Source organism: Fukomys damarensis, unplaced genomic scaffold (assembly GCF_012274545.1).
Source record: "Fukomys damarensis isolate Sample0158 unplaced genomic scaffold, DMR_v1.0_HiC HiC_scaffold_18, whole genome shotgun sequence".
Lineage (NCBI taxonomy): Eukaryota > Metazoa > Chordata > Mammalia > Rodentia > Bathyergidae > Fukomys > Fukomys damarensis.
In genome coordinates, this window is record NW_022900930.1 from 21,872,424 (window position 1) to 21,888,326 (window position 15,903).

General features: G+C 40.4%; 1 protein-coding gene across 4 annotated transcripts in view; it reads left to right on the forward strand.

The window, feature by feature from the left end:
- Nucleotides 1-474: 474 nt before the first annotated feature.
- Nucleotides 475-15,903, forward strand: part of Acsl1 (acyl-CoA synthetase long chain family member 1) — a 47,120-nt gene continuing 31,691 nt past the window's right edge. For 2 of the 4 annotated variants that reach the window (XM_010645192.2, XM_019204278.1), the window contains exons 1-2: nucleotides 3,082-3,198; nucleotides 4,916-5,142. In XM_010645192.2, the coding sequence (XP_010643494.1) occupies nucleotides 4,948-5,142 (195 nt within the window). In that variant the 5' untranslated portion in view covers nucleotides 3,082-3,198; nucleotides 4,916-4,947. Of the gene's footprint in view, nucleotides 574-3,081; nucleotides 3,199-4,915; nucleotides 5,143-15,903 lie in introns of those variants that run through there. The other 2 variants (XM_033765410.1, XM_010645191.2) reach the window with 2 other exon arrangements.

The following is a 15,903-nucleotide window of genomic DNA, read 5'->3' on the forward strand; positions in this document are numbered from 1 at the left end:
TTCCTCTCTGAGAGACTTTGGCATCCCTTGTAACTTATGTTCCTCCCTCCCTCTCTAGGGACAGCCTGACTGCTCTTTTGGTTCAAGAGGCAATGTCTTAAGCAAATCTAGTGTTAGGTAATTTGCCAGCCAGGGTTAAGGAGCATGAATCTGACAGTTTTGGAGTGGCAGATTGAAAGCACAGCAAATGGCCTAGCTGCTGCTCTCTTGTTTCTCCCAGAGGTTCAAGCTCTGCCCAGGCAGTGCTGGACAAAGAGGGCACTTTCAGTCTTCTGTAAATAGCCCATTGTATAAGGGGAGAGGTGGAGCAAGGAATGGCAGCATCTTGCCAGCTTGGCTTGCTGCATTAAGGAAAGATGTCAGGATTTCTTAATTTGCTGGTGCCGGGGCAAGGATGCTATTTATGTGGGTTTGTTTGAGGTCTGCATTCTTAGTGAAACATTCCATGAGACTGCTGTTATTTAGCTTGATGAAAGCTTGACGAACTTCAGAAGGAAAAAAAAAAAAACAAACAAACATCCGGATCACCTGTTTTATGGTTTGTAAATGATGAGAAGAAAATAAAATGCTAACGTAAGTAAAAATTTGCAGCATTTTAAGAGGTGTCTGTCTGTCTGTCTGTCTATCTGTGTCCTTTGAGAATGATGCCCATGTGAGTCTCCTCTGACTTTGACCACTCTTTTCATAATGTAAACATAGTGGTAAGAGGTGTGGGCTGTGAACCCACATGTGCAGGGGCCTGGGTGATGGCATTTATGTAAGACATGGGGAGTTTAGGTGGATCTCACAAAAGCATGGAAGGGCCTTCAGAGCCTGATCTCGTGGTTCCTAATCTGAGGTGGGCTGAAGGGGTCTTGTTCAGATAACTATGTGGATATTCTCAGTGGATAAAGTCAGTGGCCCCACAGAGGTCATTCATGTAGATTGGATTTTGACTCAGAGTGTTCCTGACAAACACCTTGGAGAAGCCTTTTAAGTCTCTGGCCTTAATTTCCTCATCATTTTTACTATTGTTACGTTCCAAGACCTCCAAGATGTGAAAATGTTTCCAAAACACTAAGGAAATGCTGAATGTTAGCAAGAATTTCTTTTTTCTGGAAGTTGAGCCATCCAGTTTCTATTTCCCCCACCCTGCTACCTTTACTTCTATCCACATCTATTTAAAGGCATCTTCTGCTTCCTCTGGTTCTTTATGCAGGGCTTGTACCTGATTTCCCTGATTATTGTTATGTTCCTGCTGTGCTATGGTTCACGATTCCAGCTTTATAGGCAATTCCAAGAACCAGCTGAACAAACACTTTTTATGAATGGTGGGAAGAAAGGTGCTCAGGAGTAAGTGTAGAGGAAGGAGAAGCTGACTGTCAGTAGACTTGTGTGTTCTCTGTGGAGAACACTAGCTTACTAAGCCTTTAAGCCCATTGAGTCATATGCTTAGCAACAGTAGTGTGATTTACGGGCCTGGGATATTTACTTCCTTAGATGATGATATGGAAATTTTTTTGTAAAGAATTTTTGAATTTTTGAAAATCCAACAACACCATTGAAATACAGAAAAACCTGTTTTTGAGTAAGTACATTAATCTTACAGCTTCTTAGAGATTAGTTAGGACTGAATCTTAAAATATGATGTTTATATTCACATATACCCTATAAAGGTTAATATGTCCAGTTTTTTTAATGTGTGATGTGCTTCCATTTTAAAATAACCGTATATCTTTTCCTTAACAGCAGGTAAACAGAGGGGAAAAGATTTTTAATTCCGTCCATTCGATGCTTAAGAATTTTGTTCTTTACATGGATCTGAATGAGGCACTGCCTTAGTTCTTCTTGTATAGACTGTGTTTTCCTATGCAAGGCATTAACCAGTTTGCTGAGTGTAGTTGATGGCAGCTTCTTACCCTGCTGCCAGCTAAGAGGCAAGGATGAAACTGCCATCACATGTCGTTATCCACTAAATGTAAGAATTTGGCTGGATTTAAATGTTTAGTGTTATACATTCATATCTAATAAAATGTTCTTGCATGCATGCTTTTAAATTTGTAATTTTTTGAAGTTTTAAAATTTTTTTTTCCTTAAACTTTGTTAGCATGATGCAGCTCATGGTTTGGCTGCTGCTGCTTAACCTAAACAGATTAACTCCGTGTGTATGATTATATTTGTTTGGAGAGGAATTATTTGGCTGTTTCGCTCAGAGATGCGATTCTATTTAACAGCCCTGTAAATCCACACAATCTAGATTTTATGGAAATGGCTTCAGGGACTTTAGGGAAAGAAGGGAAAAGGGCAAAGGTGTGTATATAAGGGGTAGATATTCCTGTTCAGACTTGGGGTGTTGCGGGATAAGACAGAATAGAAGGTGGGAATGATTTGAGGGCAGGGAAAGTTTGTGCATTTGATTTTGAGGGTTGTTTGATTTGTAGAGTTGCTGTACTGTGTGCATTGTTACCGCTCAGTGCCAAGAAGATCTGGACTTGATTTGTCTGCTTATCCTTGAAATCTCCCTCTGATGCCCGGCAGACCTTGCCTGTTTACTTTCATATCTTCTCATTTAGATGGATAGCCTACTGAAAGCTCAGCCTGTCATTAGCACTGTCTGTCTGTCCAGCTCCTAGCACAGTGCCTGGCATACACTAGGCACTCATATATGCAAAGTGACAGAAATAGCTCGATTCCTATAAATTAATTTAGAATAGATCTGCTGTGAATGTACTCTTGGCAGTCTCTTTCTTTCTGGGTATGCCTCATGTTGGTTAGACACAACACCCAACATCCTATCCTTCCTTCAGTGATTTACAAATATGCCTATTGTTTCTTGCTATTGGGAAGCTGAGCAGAAAGAAAACAGTGTCTGTTTGCAGAACTGGTGCTGGCGGCAACACGCTCACTGGTGCTGTTCCCTGCCCATGGGTGGAGCAGTGGGGTGACTCTGCTCCCAGCTCCTCATTGGCCCATCTTCCACCCTCTGCTCTCCTGAGAAGTCAAGTATGGATTTTGTCTGCTAGTTACCTTTAGCCCAGTGGGCAGCAGTGTAGGACTCGGCATGTGACTAATGCCCTAAAAGACCTTGGCAGGCTGGGTAAGCTCTGGCTGAGCTCTTCTAGCCCCTGCCCCACCCCCAGCTTCACCACCCTTTTCTGCTTCTGCAGTAGCCTGTCACCTAGCAGTCAGCTGTTGGTGGCACAGATGGCGAGTACTTTTGTAAGTGCTGGTTCTTTCTGTCTAGAATTATAACCTGAAGACATTTACTTATCTGTTCTCAGTTGTCATTTCAAACCTTGACATTCTGTGTGTGTGTGTGTGTGTGTGTGTGTGTGTGTGTGTGTGTGTGTGTGTGTGTTGAATCCAGAGCCATGGTAGCACAAGACTGACTGAGCTGGGCAAATGCATTATATTGGGTCCCGTGATATTACTGGTCAATAAAAATAGCCCAACGCAGTGCTACTCTATATATGTAATATAGATTTAAATTTAAATCCAAGATTTCTATATTTTAAAAGAGAAAGTCTTTTCAGTTTTGTGACTTAGCTATTAAAAAGATTATATAGTAAGTAGCTCACAAATACCATCTAAATACTGTCTGAACTTACAATGTGAGTACTTGTTGCATTGCCAAGAAGTATTTGAAAAAAAAGTCTTCTAGCTCATTTCTGTTATTTCCCTTATTTTGCTGCCAAATTTTAGAGTAGTTATTCATCGATAATTTTTAATTTAGGATTATTCCTGTTTGTACTGCACATTTAATTTTAGACTAGTCTATATGTAAATTATAACATTCAATTTGGGGCTTTGATATGTGTATCACATTATTCATCTAATTTTCATCTGTGTGTTTTGGCTTCTTAATTTTATTTGTAAACTGTAGGCATCATTTTTTATTACCTGAGTTACTTACTGTTCTGCACTTAGGATAAATCACAGGAGCATTGGTAGAATAAATGACAACAATATCTGACATTTATATTGAGCACTTAACTTGTGTATGGAACCATCCTAAGGTCTTTATGTGAATCATTTAATAATTGCAAAAGTCCAGGGAGATGGATAATGTTTTCATCTCCATTTATAGATGAGGAAATAGGCATAGGGGAGTAATTTGTGGCAAATTATATAGCTGATAAGCTGTAGATCAGGATTTGATTCCAGATCTAGGATCTTAATTACTTTTTTGTACTTTTTCTCAACTACTGCATTAAAAATTCTCTCTAGATATTTGCTACTTGGTTTAAAGTTTATACACACTAATTCATTTATGTTAAATATAGTATCTTGGGGAATATTTTTAAAATGGTCTAGTCATAATGGCCACCTGTGGTTTCCTCACACTTACATATCACTTTCGAAAAGTACGGGAAAGGTGAGAGAAGTGTTGAAATTTAGCTTGGTCTGTTTTACCAGTTGGAAAACTTGTTCTGAGATCTCTTGGAAGAAATAGAAACATAAGCTCTTAGGCATATTGGGCTTATTTTTTCCTCTTCACTTGTATCCCCATTAACCTTGATAATGAGAGTTGCGTGCATTCGATTAGGCAGTACTGTAAGGGAAGAAAGTAGAATTGTGTACCACTTACCTGTGAGCATTTTATGGCAAGCATTCGCCACTTGACCTTAGCCAAAAGGCCGAGAAGCGATATGGCAAGCATTCCCTATGTGTAAAATTGTTTTAACGTGGCTAATGAAAGTAAGATCATTGTTTTCCTTTTATACAAGATAATGCAGAGATAGATCAGAAGTAAATTCCTGAAGTGTTTGTAGAAAGAGAAAGTTTGAGAGCCAGAAAAAGACCTAGACCATTAGACTGTAGATTTAATGCCTTGATTGATCAGCCAGCTACACTGAGTTAGGTGGTTGACCTTTGGGAATTCTGGAAAGGAGTTCTGCTTCCTGGGGATGAATATGACATTTTTCTCTTCTGACAGAATTCATCCTAGGGAACCATCAGCGCAGGACCATGCAAGCCCATGAGTTATTCCAGTATTTTCGATTGCCAGAGCTGGTTGACATCCGGCAGTACGTGCGCACCCTTCCTACCAACACACTTATGGGCTTCGGAGCTTTTGCTGCACTCACTACTTTCTGGTACGCCACGAGGCCCAAGGCCCTGAAGCCACCATGTGACCTCTCCATGCAGTCAGTGGAAGTGGCGGTAAGTGGGGGCCCAGCCTGCATCCTGAGTTTTCTCTGAGTTTCCCCTGATTAGGAAAGCCCTGTTGAAGGTAATAGTGACCAAAGTCACAATCACAACTAAGTATTTATCTGTGAGGATACTTTGTAAACATCAGTCAACAAACAGAAGTAGGGCCAAAAGACACAGAGACAAAGGTAAGTTGGTTGTGCCCTCACAGTCACACAGAAGATCATTCCAGAAATCATCATGAGCTTTTCCGTTGCTCTAGTCTCTGTGGTATGTACAGAGAATTCACTGGTGGGAAACGACAGCATAGAATTTCTGCCCTAACACATGGGATATTCTGGCAACAAAGAGAATCATCAAATGTTACAGGAAGAATTATACTTTTGTGGCACATCTGATACTTAGAAACCACTCTCAAACTGCTGAAAGGAACTCTGAGACTTCACAAAAGACAAGAGTAAAAACTTTTCAGAGTAACATGGCTGCAGCATTTAGGATAGGAAACAAAGAAACAACAGTCAAGAGGCATCTAAGCTTTAATTGCTGGGTGCCATGGTTACATGTGATATGGGCAGACTGAAGGTCATGCTTTCCTAGTTACTGGAAATTAAAGTAGGATGTGCATAATTAGGGCTTTAAGCTGGGATGGCATAGAGGAGTGATGGCAAAACTTTTAGAGTTTTCGATGATAACAAACAGCCTGCCATGGCTTTGCCATAGGTTTGCCACCCCGGCATAGAGCTACCTTAAGACTCTTTTAGCATTATCTTCCTTAGTGTTCCTACCTTCTTCCCTTCTTAGTCTCTTTTCAAGGTTTATTAACAAACAAAAACCAAAAATCTCAAAAATGAAAAAGCTTCTCAGTGTCACTTTGATGCTTCACCTTCTTGTTGCTTTGTAATTGCTTGCTTTCCTCTACTTAAGAATTAATTTTCAGTATTTATTACATTCAACATATATGCAGAAGGATGTTTTGAAACACAGAATTGCCTTATTTACTGCTTTTAGATGGAGAGGTGCAAGGCCTTCCCTATTTCCTCTACATTGATTACCCTAGGGGCCGAATGTACAATTCCTGGCTTGATTTTTGTTATTAATAGGGCATTAGTTTTTTGTTTTATTTTAGGTGAGTTCTTGGATTCGTTTTAGATGAATTCCTAAAATATATAAAGGATACATCAGTCTAATTCATGTCATATATACATAGTAAATACAGAACGACTGAACTGCCAAGAAAAGTTGGCTTTATACTTTACTTCTATTGAGAAGGTAAAGATACATACCTTAATATCCTATTTCAGCTGATCATATGCCCATAAGGATAAGAGTTTGACCTTGCCTGCTAGATTGGTGTGAGCTTTTGGCATTCCTCCTTTTCTGCAGAGCAGCTGGAGTACCACAATAGTTTTGCCATCACCATGAGGAGGGTAGTTGGAAAGTGCCAAGTTTAAATGTTTATAGTTTAGCAGTAATGAAATGCCTAGTTCTTATATGAGAGCTTGTGGAAGCTCTTACAATGTGGTATTTAAGTTCCAGCTTAGCATAAAGTTTATTATGTCTTAATAAAATAATTATATACATTCTCTGTAGAACAATTTAAAATTACAAGCCGGGCATGGTGGCGCACACCTGTGATCCCAGCACTCAGGAGGCTGAGGCAGGAGGATCGCTGTGAGTTCGAGACCAGCCTGGGCTGCATAGTGAGTTCCAGGTCAGTCTTAACTACATGGTGAGACCCTGTCTCAAAAAACCAAAACAAACAAACAAACAAAAAAAAAATAAATAAAATAAAATTACAGATTAGCAAAAAGAAAATGAAAATCTATAATTTTACTATCCAGTATATGAATACAGGTATTCTGACTTTTCTCTTATAAATCTAGCTCTGATTTGCAGAATTTATAGGTCTTAGATTTCTAAGATACTGATGTTGCTTTTAAAATGATGTAAACATTTAAATTTAAAAGTGCTGTGGAGTTGTGGTGCTTATTAATTATAGGTGTGTTGATATAGGTAGTTAGCACTATTGCATGGACCTGTATCTCAGGGAAAAAAGGAATTCCCTTTCATATGATATGATGAAATCCCTGTGTATCTGATACTGTTTTAGGAGCTGACTTCTAGAATGAAATGTCACTTCGATCCTACTTTGAAAACAAGTGAACGCCATTGGTCATTTCCTACCCCTTCCTTTCCTCCCCTCTCTCATAAAGGTTCTATTTCCTTCTTCCTTAGCTTCTTCAGCTTCTATTAGCTTTCCATGAGTGTTAAAATGAGAAGAGGCTTCACTTTTTGGTATGGCCGCTTCTCATCATGCCCCACGCTGTCTATTTTCTAGCCCCACTTTTCTATAGCAGCAGCATAGAGCTTCTATATAAGTTACACCTTCTGAAATTTCCTCTGGACCCTCAGGGTCTAAGAGTATTAGCGCTTGTGCTTTGAGCCTATGAAGAAAAGGTGGCAATAACCTTCAGTAGCATGGATGGGGCAGACGGTGTCGGGACCAGAATGCAAAGAGCCTGCCTTGAATTTGTGAGCATGGTTTGATCCAGGCCCACATTTCCCGACCCCTTCCCTCTGTCTACGGTTGCTGCTCACAATCTGCAGCATTGACCCGAAAGCCAGCTTTCCCTGCCAGTCAGAGAATAGCATTCATCTTCTGAAGGTCTGTACTGTGAGCAGAGGACGAAGCAGGTTTTGTGGGGTTGATTGATTTACTTGTTTTTAAAATACTTTCATATTTAATGCGTGAGATTTCCTGTGTCTGCTTGTCCCAGCTTATCCGCTGAGATTGACAGCCCTATATCCCAGTTAGTGCGGGTGATCTTTCCTGGAGTGGCTTGAATCCTTGTGGGATTGGGCCCAGGCTCTGGTGCTGTCCTTAAGGGAAGGACAGACAAGAGCATTTTGATGCTTGAAGGGTTCCAGGAGGGAGAGCTGTGGCAGAGGCTGGGCCTTTCCTTCTGCTGAGACCAGGAAGCCCTATATATGCTCATCTGACTGTTCTGACCTTTATATTCTTTATCTGGAGCACACAAGTGACTATCCCTCCCCTCCTTTACTATTGCAAGAAGATCGCCCAAAGGTACAGTGTCTGCCTCCCACAGAATAAGTCTCCAGAAAATGTTAGTTCTTTCTTCCTCAAAGGTTTTCTCTTTTACTTAAGCTCACATTTCACCATGAGAAAACTGAACCTAAAGAGATGAGGTTGTTTGATATAGCTGGTGGCATATCTGAAACTGTTTTATGCTGCCTTTGTTAAGATAGTAGAAAATTGTATATTATAAGTAGCGCTTGGGGGAGCGATTAAGAAAGGATAAGGGAGGTTTAGATCAGACCAGGTAAAGCAGAAGAATCAGTAGCTAAAGCCATGGAACTCGAGAGCAGGCTTTTCTGAGAATGAATATGTAGGCACAGGATTCTGAAGGTAGTAATGAAAACAGGAGAAGCAGAGTCAGGTAAGATAAGAAGTGGAGCCTAGATTCTGTTGGCTGTAGCTTGGGAATGGTTAGGAATCAGTGGGAGGTGAGGACTTGATAAAGGCGGGAAGAGTCATGGAGCTATGAAAACTTGAGCAGTTCTGCCGTTCCTGAATCCTCTACTCCTGAACCAGGTCACACACAGATGTGGTCAGAACAGAACTTGGAGTTACTGGGTTTGTATGCCTACCTATCAGGTTCAAGGGATGTAGTATGCAAACCTTTATGAAGTATAGATGAGAACCACACTAACTGCTAAAGAAGGTAATAGAATAATAGCTCCTTTCATTGTTGAGAGATGTGATATGGGCGTCGAGATGATATGAGTCAAATTAGGTCAGAAGGATTTGTGACAACCGCCACAAGGTTGTAAGTACTTAAATGAAAACCCATGCTTTTTGTTATTTGTTTGTTTTCAAACATTAGAGAAGGGAATGAATTGCAGCAAATAAAAAGTTACACTATTTGTTTGCCCTTGGTCTAAGACTTAATTTTAAGAATACAGAATTTCAAAGAATACTTTAAAAATTTACTTCTGGCCGGGCATGGTGGCGCATGCCTGTAATCCCAGCACTCGGGAGGCTGAGGCAGGAGGATTGCTGTGAGTTGGAGACCAGCCTGGGCTGTATAGTGAGTTCAGGTCAGTGTCAACTACATAGTGAGACCCTGTCTCAAAAAACAAAAAAAAAAATATACTCCTAATGACTAAACTCTAATGTCTATAACTGAGTCAGTGTCTAGACTTGTTAGTAGACCTTGGTTCAAGTTCCCATCTTGTAATATGCAGAACCAGTTCCAGTTCTGCATATTGGGGATAACTTGTTTCCAAGTAGGAAAAACTTAAGTTTCACACTAAATGATCTTATAACATTCAGATCAGCTGGCTCAAAATCATTAATCTAATGCCCCCACCTTATAGCTGGGTAATTTGCATGAAAAATTGAAACTTACATATTTATGTGCTGGGATATATATGATTAGCAACTTGCCCTAGTATTTTAATTGTATGCTCCAGAGTTAGTCTAGTATGCAGGATATAAAGCTGTGGATGTTAATCCTCCACAAGTCATAGAGAGCAGTCACCGGATGTATATTCATGTGTCAGGTGATTGAGCCCCTACCATGTGATGTGCACAGTACAAGGGCAGGACAGCATTCTGCCTTCTGAAACTTACAGGCCAATGGAAAGAAATGTGTAGGTCTCTGTCAGTGGCTGAGGGTAAGAGCCATCTTTAAATAAAAGCAATCAATACAATACAAGCAACTGTTTTCATGCCATCAAAAGATCATTTCAGGCAGGAACTTGAAAGAAGGAAACTAAGTGTAGTATACCCGCTCTGTAATGGTTTTAAAATTCAAAGGTCACCACGGCCCACTGGAGGCTTTCTCAAAGCCATGGCTTGCACAGACAAACCCCAGACCACTCAGCTCATGTTGTCACTACAACAAGGACTAGGATTCTTCATGCTAGTGTATGGAGTGTGACTTAGAGGAGAATTTTTCCATGTGGCTGGTAGAATCACTCTTTACCACATAACCAATTTTTATATGTATATAGGCTCGCTTGTAAAGTGGCACATAACCTATGTAAGAGAACATGTCACTTAGTCCTAAGCTTTTCTGAGGACCTGTGGAAGCCTTTTAGGGTAACAGTGTCAGAAACACCTCAAATGGCTATTCCCTTGTGGATTTGGACATCTTGGGCTAAATCTGATCCCAGGAGCCCTTTTTGAGTTAGGAAAGATTAAGTGCTGCTAAGAGGCAGATATTTAGGAATAAGCCTGAGTGTAGGCTCCTGGGAAAGGGTAAGTGAGGTTGAATGGTGGTGTTGCTGTCTTTGACACCAAGGACAACAGAAGGCGTGTGAAAGCCAGACATACAGTGGTGGCGGCAGCATTAGACTAATATTTTTGAGTCAAGTGGGAGGTGAACACTAAGAGAAAGGCAGTGATATAGGAACAGTAGTAGCATCTGGATATTTCTGCAGATGTCTGTAAATACAACACAATATGATTTATGTGGTCATTTATAAATATAAACCAAATTCTCACCTCTGGAAGGCTTTGGAGCAGAAAATAGTCATTAGAATTGTATTCAACCGGAAGTGCCTGTGCGACTTAAGAATCTCCTAGTCTGTTGCTCTGGCTTCGTATCTGTGAGTCATCCTTGATTGTGTTTTGGCGTTCACTCTCACTCACTTCCCATTTGTAATCTCAGGTTCCCAATCACTGTTCCCTATGGACTGTTTGTCCCTGAATCTTGATCACAAAATAATTATGCAAGTGGTCAAATAAAGATGTGAGCACCTTTTCTAAAATTTAACAATCTTCTTAATATAAGCAGTGTAAAACATTTCTAAATTCTTTTTCCTTTTTTCGTACTACACTCACACTCTAGGAGATTGAGTTTAAGATGTTTGTAAGGTCTGCCTGCAGACTTAGAACACACCTAGCAAGTGAGTGGGGATTAGCAGGGAGTGGAAGACGTATCAGTGCCGGTCAGGAGCACCGATGGCCCGGGTGAGTGTTCTGCAGGTGAGGGGTGGAGATTACAGGGAACTGGAGGCAGTTTCGGGCCTTTGTGCCAAGGGCAGGCCGCAACAGCATTAAGTAGCTATCTTAGGAATTCAAGGAAAGAAAGAAGCTATTATTAACACAAAAACCCAAAATCTATCTGTTTTGGTTCCCTTTGGGAAGGAAAGCTAGTGTTCACCATATAGGAATATGGCTGAAACTGAAATACGGCTCCAGCAGTGCTGGAGCAGTTCGGCTTGTGTGCCAGTAGATAGGGCTCTGTCTCCCCACTGCAGCGTACATGCCATAGGTCCGTCACCACTGTAGTACAGTGATACATGCATCCCAGTGTTTATAGCAGCACAATTTGTAACAGCAAAATCCTAGAAGCAGCCTGTATACCTACCTACAGACAGTTAGATAAAGAAAATGTGGTATCTATATATAATGGAATACTATTTGGCTATAAAAGGGTAAATTTGAGACATGTGTAGGAAAATGTAGGCACCTGAAAAATACATTGAGTGGAATAAACACAATCATAAATGTCATATGGTATCTCATTTGAGTAAGCAAAGTTCACGCAATGAGAATAATGAAGGATAGAAAGAGAAAAGGAATGATCCTTTGCAAATAGGAAAGAGTCCATGGTACCAATGTGAGGGACGAGGAATGGGGAAACAGTAGAAGAAAGACAAGCCATGTACAGGTTCCTAATAACTTTGATAAATGTAAACACTGTCATAAACATGAACTAAGTTTAATAATATCACCAAGAACAAGAAGGAGGGAAAGGGGAAATAGAGAAAGAGGGAGGGGACTAAAAATAGAAATAGCTGTGTTATGTACATGTACTCACTCCCCAAACTGATTGTAAAATGCATGTACCGCAAACATGCACAAATAAAAATAATTGAAAAAAAAGGAGATATTATTGGTCTGGAAAGAAGTCCATAAAATGGAAATGCTGGGAGGAATGTACTCCATGTTTAAGGTAGTAGACAGAATTCAAAAGTCCCTTTTATCTGTAGCACTGTGGTTCCTCATGCTGCTTTTCTCCCTGTAGATGGATTTAGCATTACAGTCCAGCCAAGTCTTCTGCAGTCTCCTTAGAAATTGCCTAGCCTCTTCCCTTCCTTTTCCTTTTCTCATGTTTTATCTTCTCTCTCATTCCTCCTCCTCTCTCTTACCCTTGGCTTCCCTTTCTTTCTGCCTTTTCCACCCACAATTCCTCTCCCCAGAGAGAATTACAAATGGTAACCCAATAAGCATTTACCAGTTATGGCCTATAGATCCCCATTTTATAGAATGCGATGAATGAGACCACACTTTATAAAGCTAGGGCCTTTCTGCCCCTAAAGAATCCTTGGAGATGTAATTTGCTTTTGCTTTTAATTATAGGAGTGGCACAGAATAACTCAACACTAAGGGTTCGTATTTGTATATGTGCTGCCGAAGCGAGCACTAAGGGTTCCTATTTGTAAAATATCACCAAGAGGTCTAATCTTGAGAACCACTGATATAGTGATGTTCCCTTTTTTCCTACTACTACCTTTTCCTCTTTTTACTCTGAAGGGAAACTTGACTTCATTTCCTAATTCAGCCTAATTCAACCCGAGCTTTTATTTCTTAACTCAGCATGAGAAGAGACTGACCTCAAAGGACCGTTAGCTTGCATTAAATGTTGGGAATGTACTAGTGACCACTGGCTTGACAGTAGTGTATTTGAGTCACCATTTTTTTTTAACTAGCAAGCTATGGCCTCATTAAAGGGGTCTGCAACAGAATACATAAAAGACCCATAATTCTTCCTGGCTCCATCTTAAGGACTCATCAGGGTAGATCCTTAAGCACCCGGGAACCGCCCCCCCCATATATCAGAAGGCCACATTTAAGGTATTTTTCATTTCAGGAGATGTTCCTAGAATAGCTCATGAGTTGGATAACTCAGCAGTTAAGTGCCTCGTTTCTGAAGTGACTCTGTTTTGTATACATTAGATACTTTGGGCCCTGGTTGTTGGAGCTTTGCAGGTTCAGTCCTCTGGGCTTGCAGGTAGAGCTAGGGTTGCAGACACTCAGTGTTTAACATCTTTGTTCAAGAAGAATGGAAACACCTATGCACATCAAAACTAATGATTCTTTAGGGCAATGTGTGACCATTTCATAGAAGAGCAAATTTCAAAGCACACTGCTTAGTGTCCTTCCCCAGTGGCATTCACATTCCTCTCAGAATTAAAAGGAAAGCTTATAATTTAATGGCAGCATGACCTTTTACCCAGTTTCATCTGTACTGTAAAGTTAGTATTTCTTTGGCACATAATCCCACTTAGTGCTTATTTTCAAGCTTATGCTGTTTAATTGTTCATTAAATAATTTCTTATCCACAGATTATGTTATCAAGATGGTGGCTTTATTAGAAATATAATACCTTCTTTAACCTTCACTTGTCGTTTTTACCTCTGTGTTTCTTAGAGTCCTGAAGATCACACACCACCAAAACTAAAAGCTAACTAATATTTGTTAGCTAAGAGTTTATTATCAAATGATCCCCTAGACCAGTGATTCCCAAAATGAAAGTTGGGATGTTGACTGAGATAGTTGGTCTCTCTTAAAGGGCTATAGTCTCCATATCCAAGCTAAACTTAGTCTCTTTTCTCAAACTTGCCTCTCAACCCACACTCTTCCATTTGATGAGATGGGACTGCTGTCCTCTCTGCTCTTAGATTCCTTCCTCCTCCTTTTTCCTGCATGTGGTTACCTATCAGATCCCACTGATTAGCTTGATTGGCATTGTGGTGTGGCATGGCTGTCCTTGTCCCTTCCCATCCCACTGTTTTGGTCAAGGCCTGAATAAATTGGTTTCTCTGTCCTCTTTGCCCCATTCTGTCCTACAAACTGCTTACACTCCCTGTAGATTTCTTTCTACAGCATTATCTTGTTCTTTACCACATTCCTCCTATAGACCCCTGTATCTCTAGGGTGGTGCTTCTCAAACTGTGGCCTGGACCACAATCCCCTGACAAATTTGTTGAAACACTAATTGCTGGATCGATCACACCTCCAGAATTTCTGATTACACCTCAGTAATGCCCTTTCCAAGGGCCTCACGTCCGCTGGACCACACTTTGAGGATTTTGGCTCTGGGATGAACTCTTGCTCCATTGGTTCCAGGCCAACTCCCTCTGTCCATTTCTTTGCTTCTTTTATTTTTACTTGCATTCTAGGGATTGAGCCCAAGGCATTGTTCAGGCTGGGCAAGCACTCTGCTTTCGAGCTACCTCATCAGCCCGTCTGTCCATTCTGAGTTCCTCCATACTCTCCTCAGCCAGTGCCCCTTGGAGTCTCTTTGAGAACAAGCCTGTGTCTTGTTTACCTGATTTCCTTCTGCCCCATTTATAGCTACAAGAATCCCTTTGCAAAATGTAGAAAGCAGTTTTGCTTTAAAGAGCTTCTATTGAGAAATGACCTGGATGAGTTAATGTCGTGGTCAGATGTAGGGAAGGTGTCATCCTAAGCAGTCGTGAGCACTTTCCCCTGCCAGCTGTGTTTCCCCACACAGAGTGGGCTGGGCCCTGGCCTGGAGGAAGGATTTATGGTAGTGTTGACCCTGCTTTACTATGCACCCCTTTTCTTATCTTTTTCTCTCCTTATTTTTCTGTAGTCTCTATCATTCTCACTCCTTTCCTTTTTCCTTCCTACCTCAGCCTTGGTACCCTAGGTCTTTTTTGTTTGACCCAGGTTGAAGAGATTTTTTTTTTTTTTTGGTACTGGGGATTGAACTTGGGTCCTTGGGCTTGCAAGGCAGGCCACCTAACTGCTGAGCTAAATCCCCGGCCCTTGAAGAGATTTCTGATGCTTACTAGAAAGCTACAGCATTCCTTCTGAATTTGAATCTATGTGCCAAAGTAAAAATAGAGTTCCGTAGCATTTCTGTTTTAGTTAGTACATTATTGGGTGTATGATCGATAGTCTACACATTCCTATTTTACAACACTGATTTTATTTAACTGAAACAAACCCTGGAAGTGAATGTAAAGAATCTCCATTTCACAGAAAAGAATAAACTCAGATTAACCAATAATAATATGCGATTCTAAAATGACGAGACTTTTCCATCTTTGTGAACATGAAGAGTAACTGCTTTGCTTTATAAAGTACCATATTGTGGATGATAATTGTGTTTGCAATCATGACTGTAGGTATTAGAAAGTTTCTGCCAAGACAGAGATGATAGTAGGATGACTAGAATATGATATTGGGTCATATTTACTCCATAAAACTATTTGCAGTATTAGATGAAAAGGTAAACACAAGGCCAGGGAACATAGCTCAGTGATAGAGTACTTGCCTAATAGGCACACAGCCCTAGGTTTGATCCCCAGCAATGCAAACAAACAAAAAAAGTTAAACATGCATATGTATAATAGGAGGTACTGAAAGAATGTAATGAATTTTGTATTAGCATAGGAAAAGTTCAGGAGTAACTTATCTTGCTCTTTGACCCCCTGCTTCATAGAGTCACTCCTGTTTTCTTTTATCAACCCTCAAGCCAGAAATTATCTCTTCCAGCTTTGTATAGAAATCCTTGTGTCAGTCTAATTTTCCAAGAATTTCCCGATAATGAAAATGTGAAGGCCAATCCCTGAATTAAAAAAAAAAAAAAAAAAAAAAAAAAGAATTAATTAGATGGATGTGGTAGTTTTGTGCTGTATTTGGCTAAGCTGGAACTGTGTCCCCTTCCTCGGTGTGTTTCCAGGATAGAGCAGGAAAGAGACAGCTAG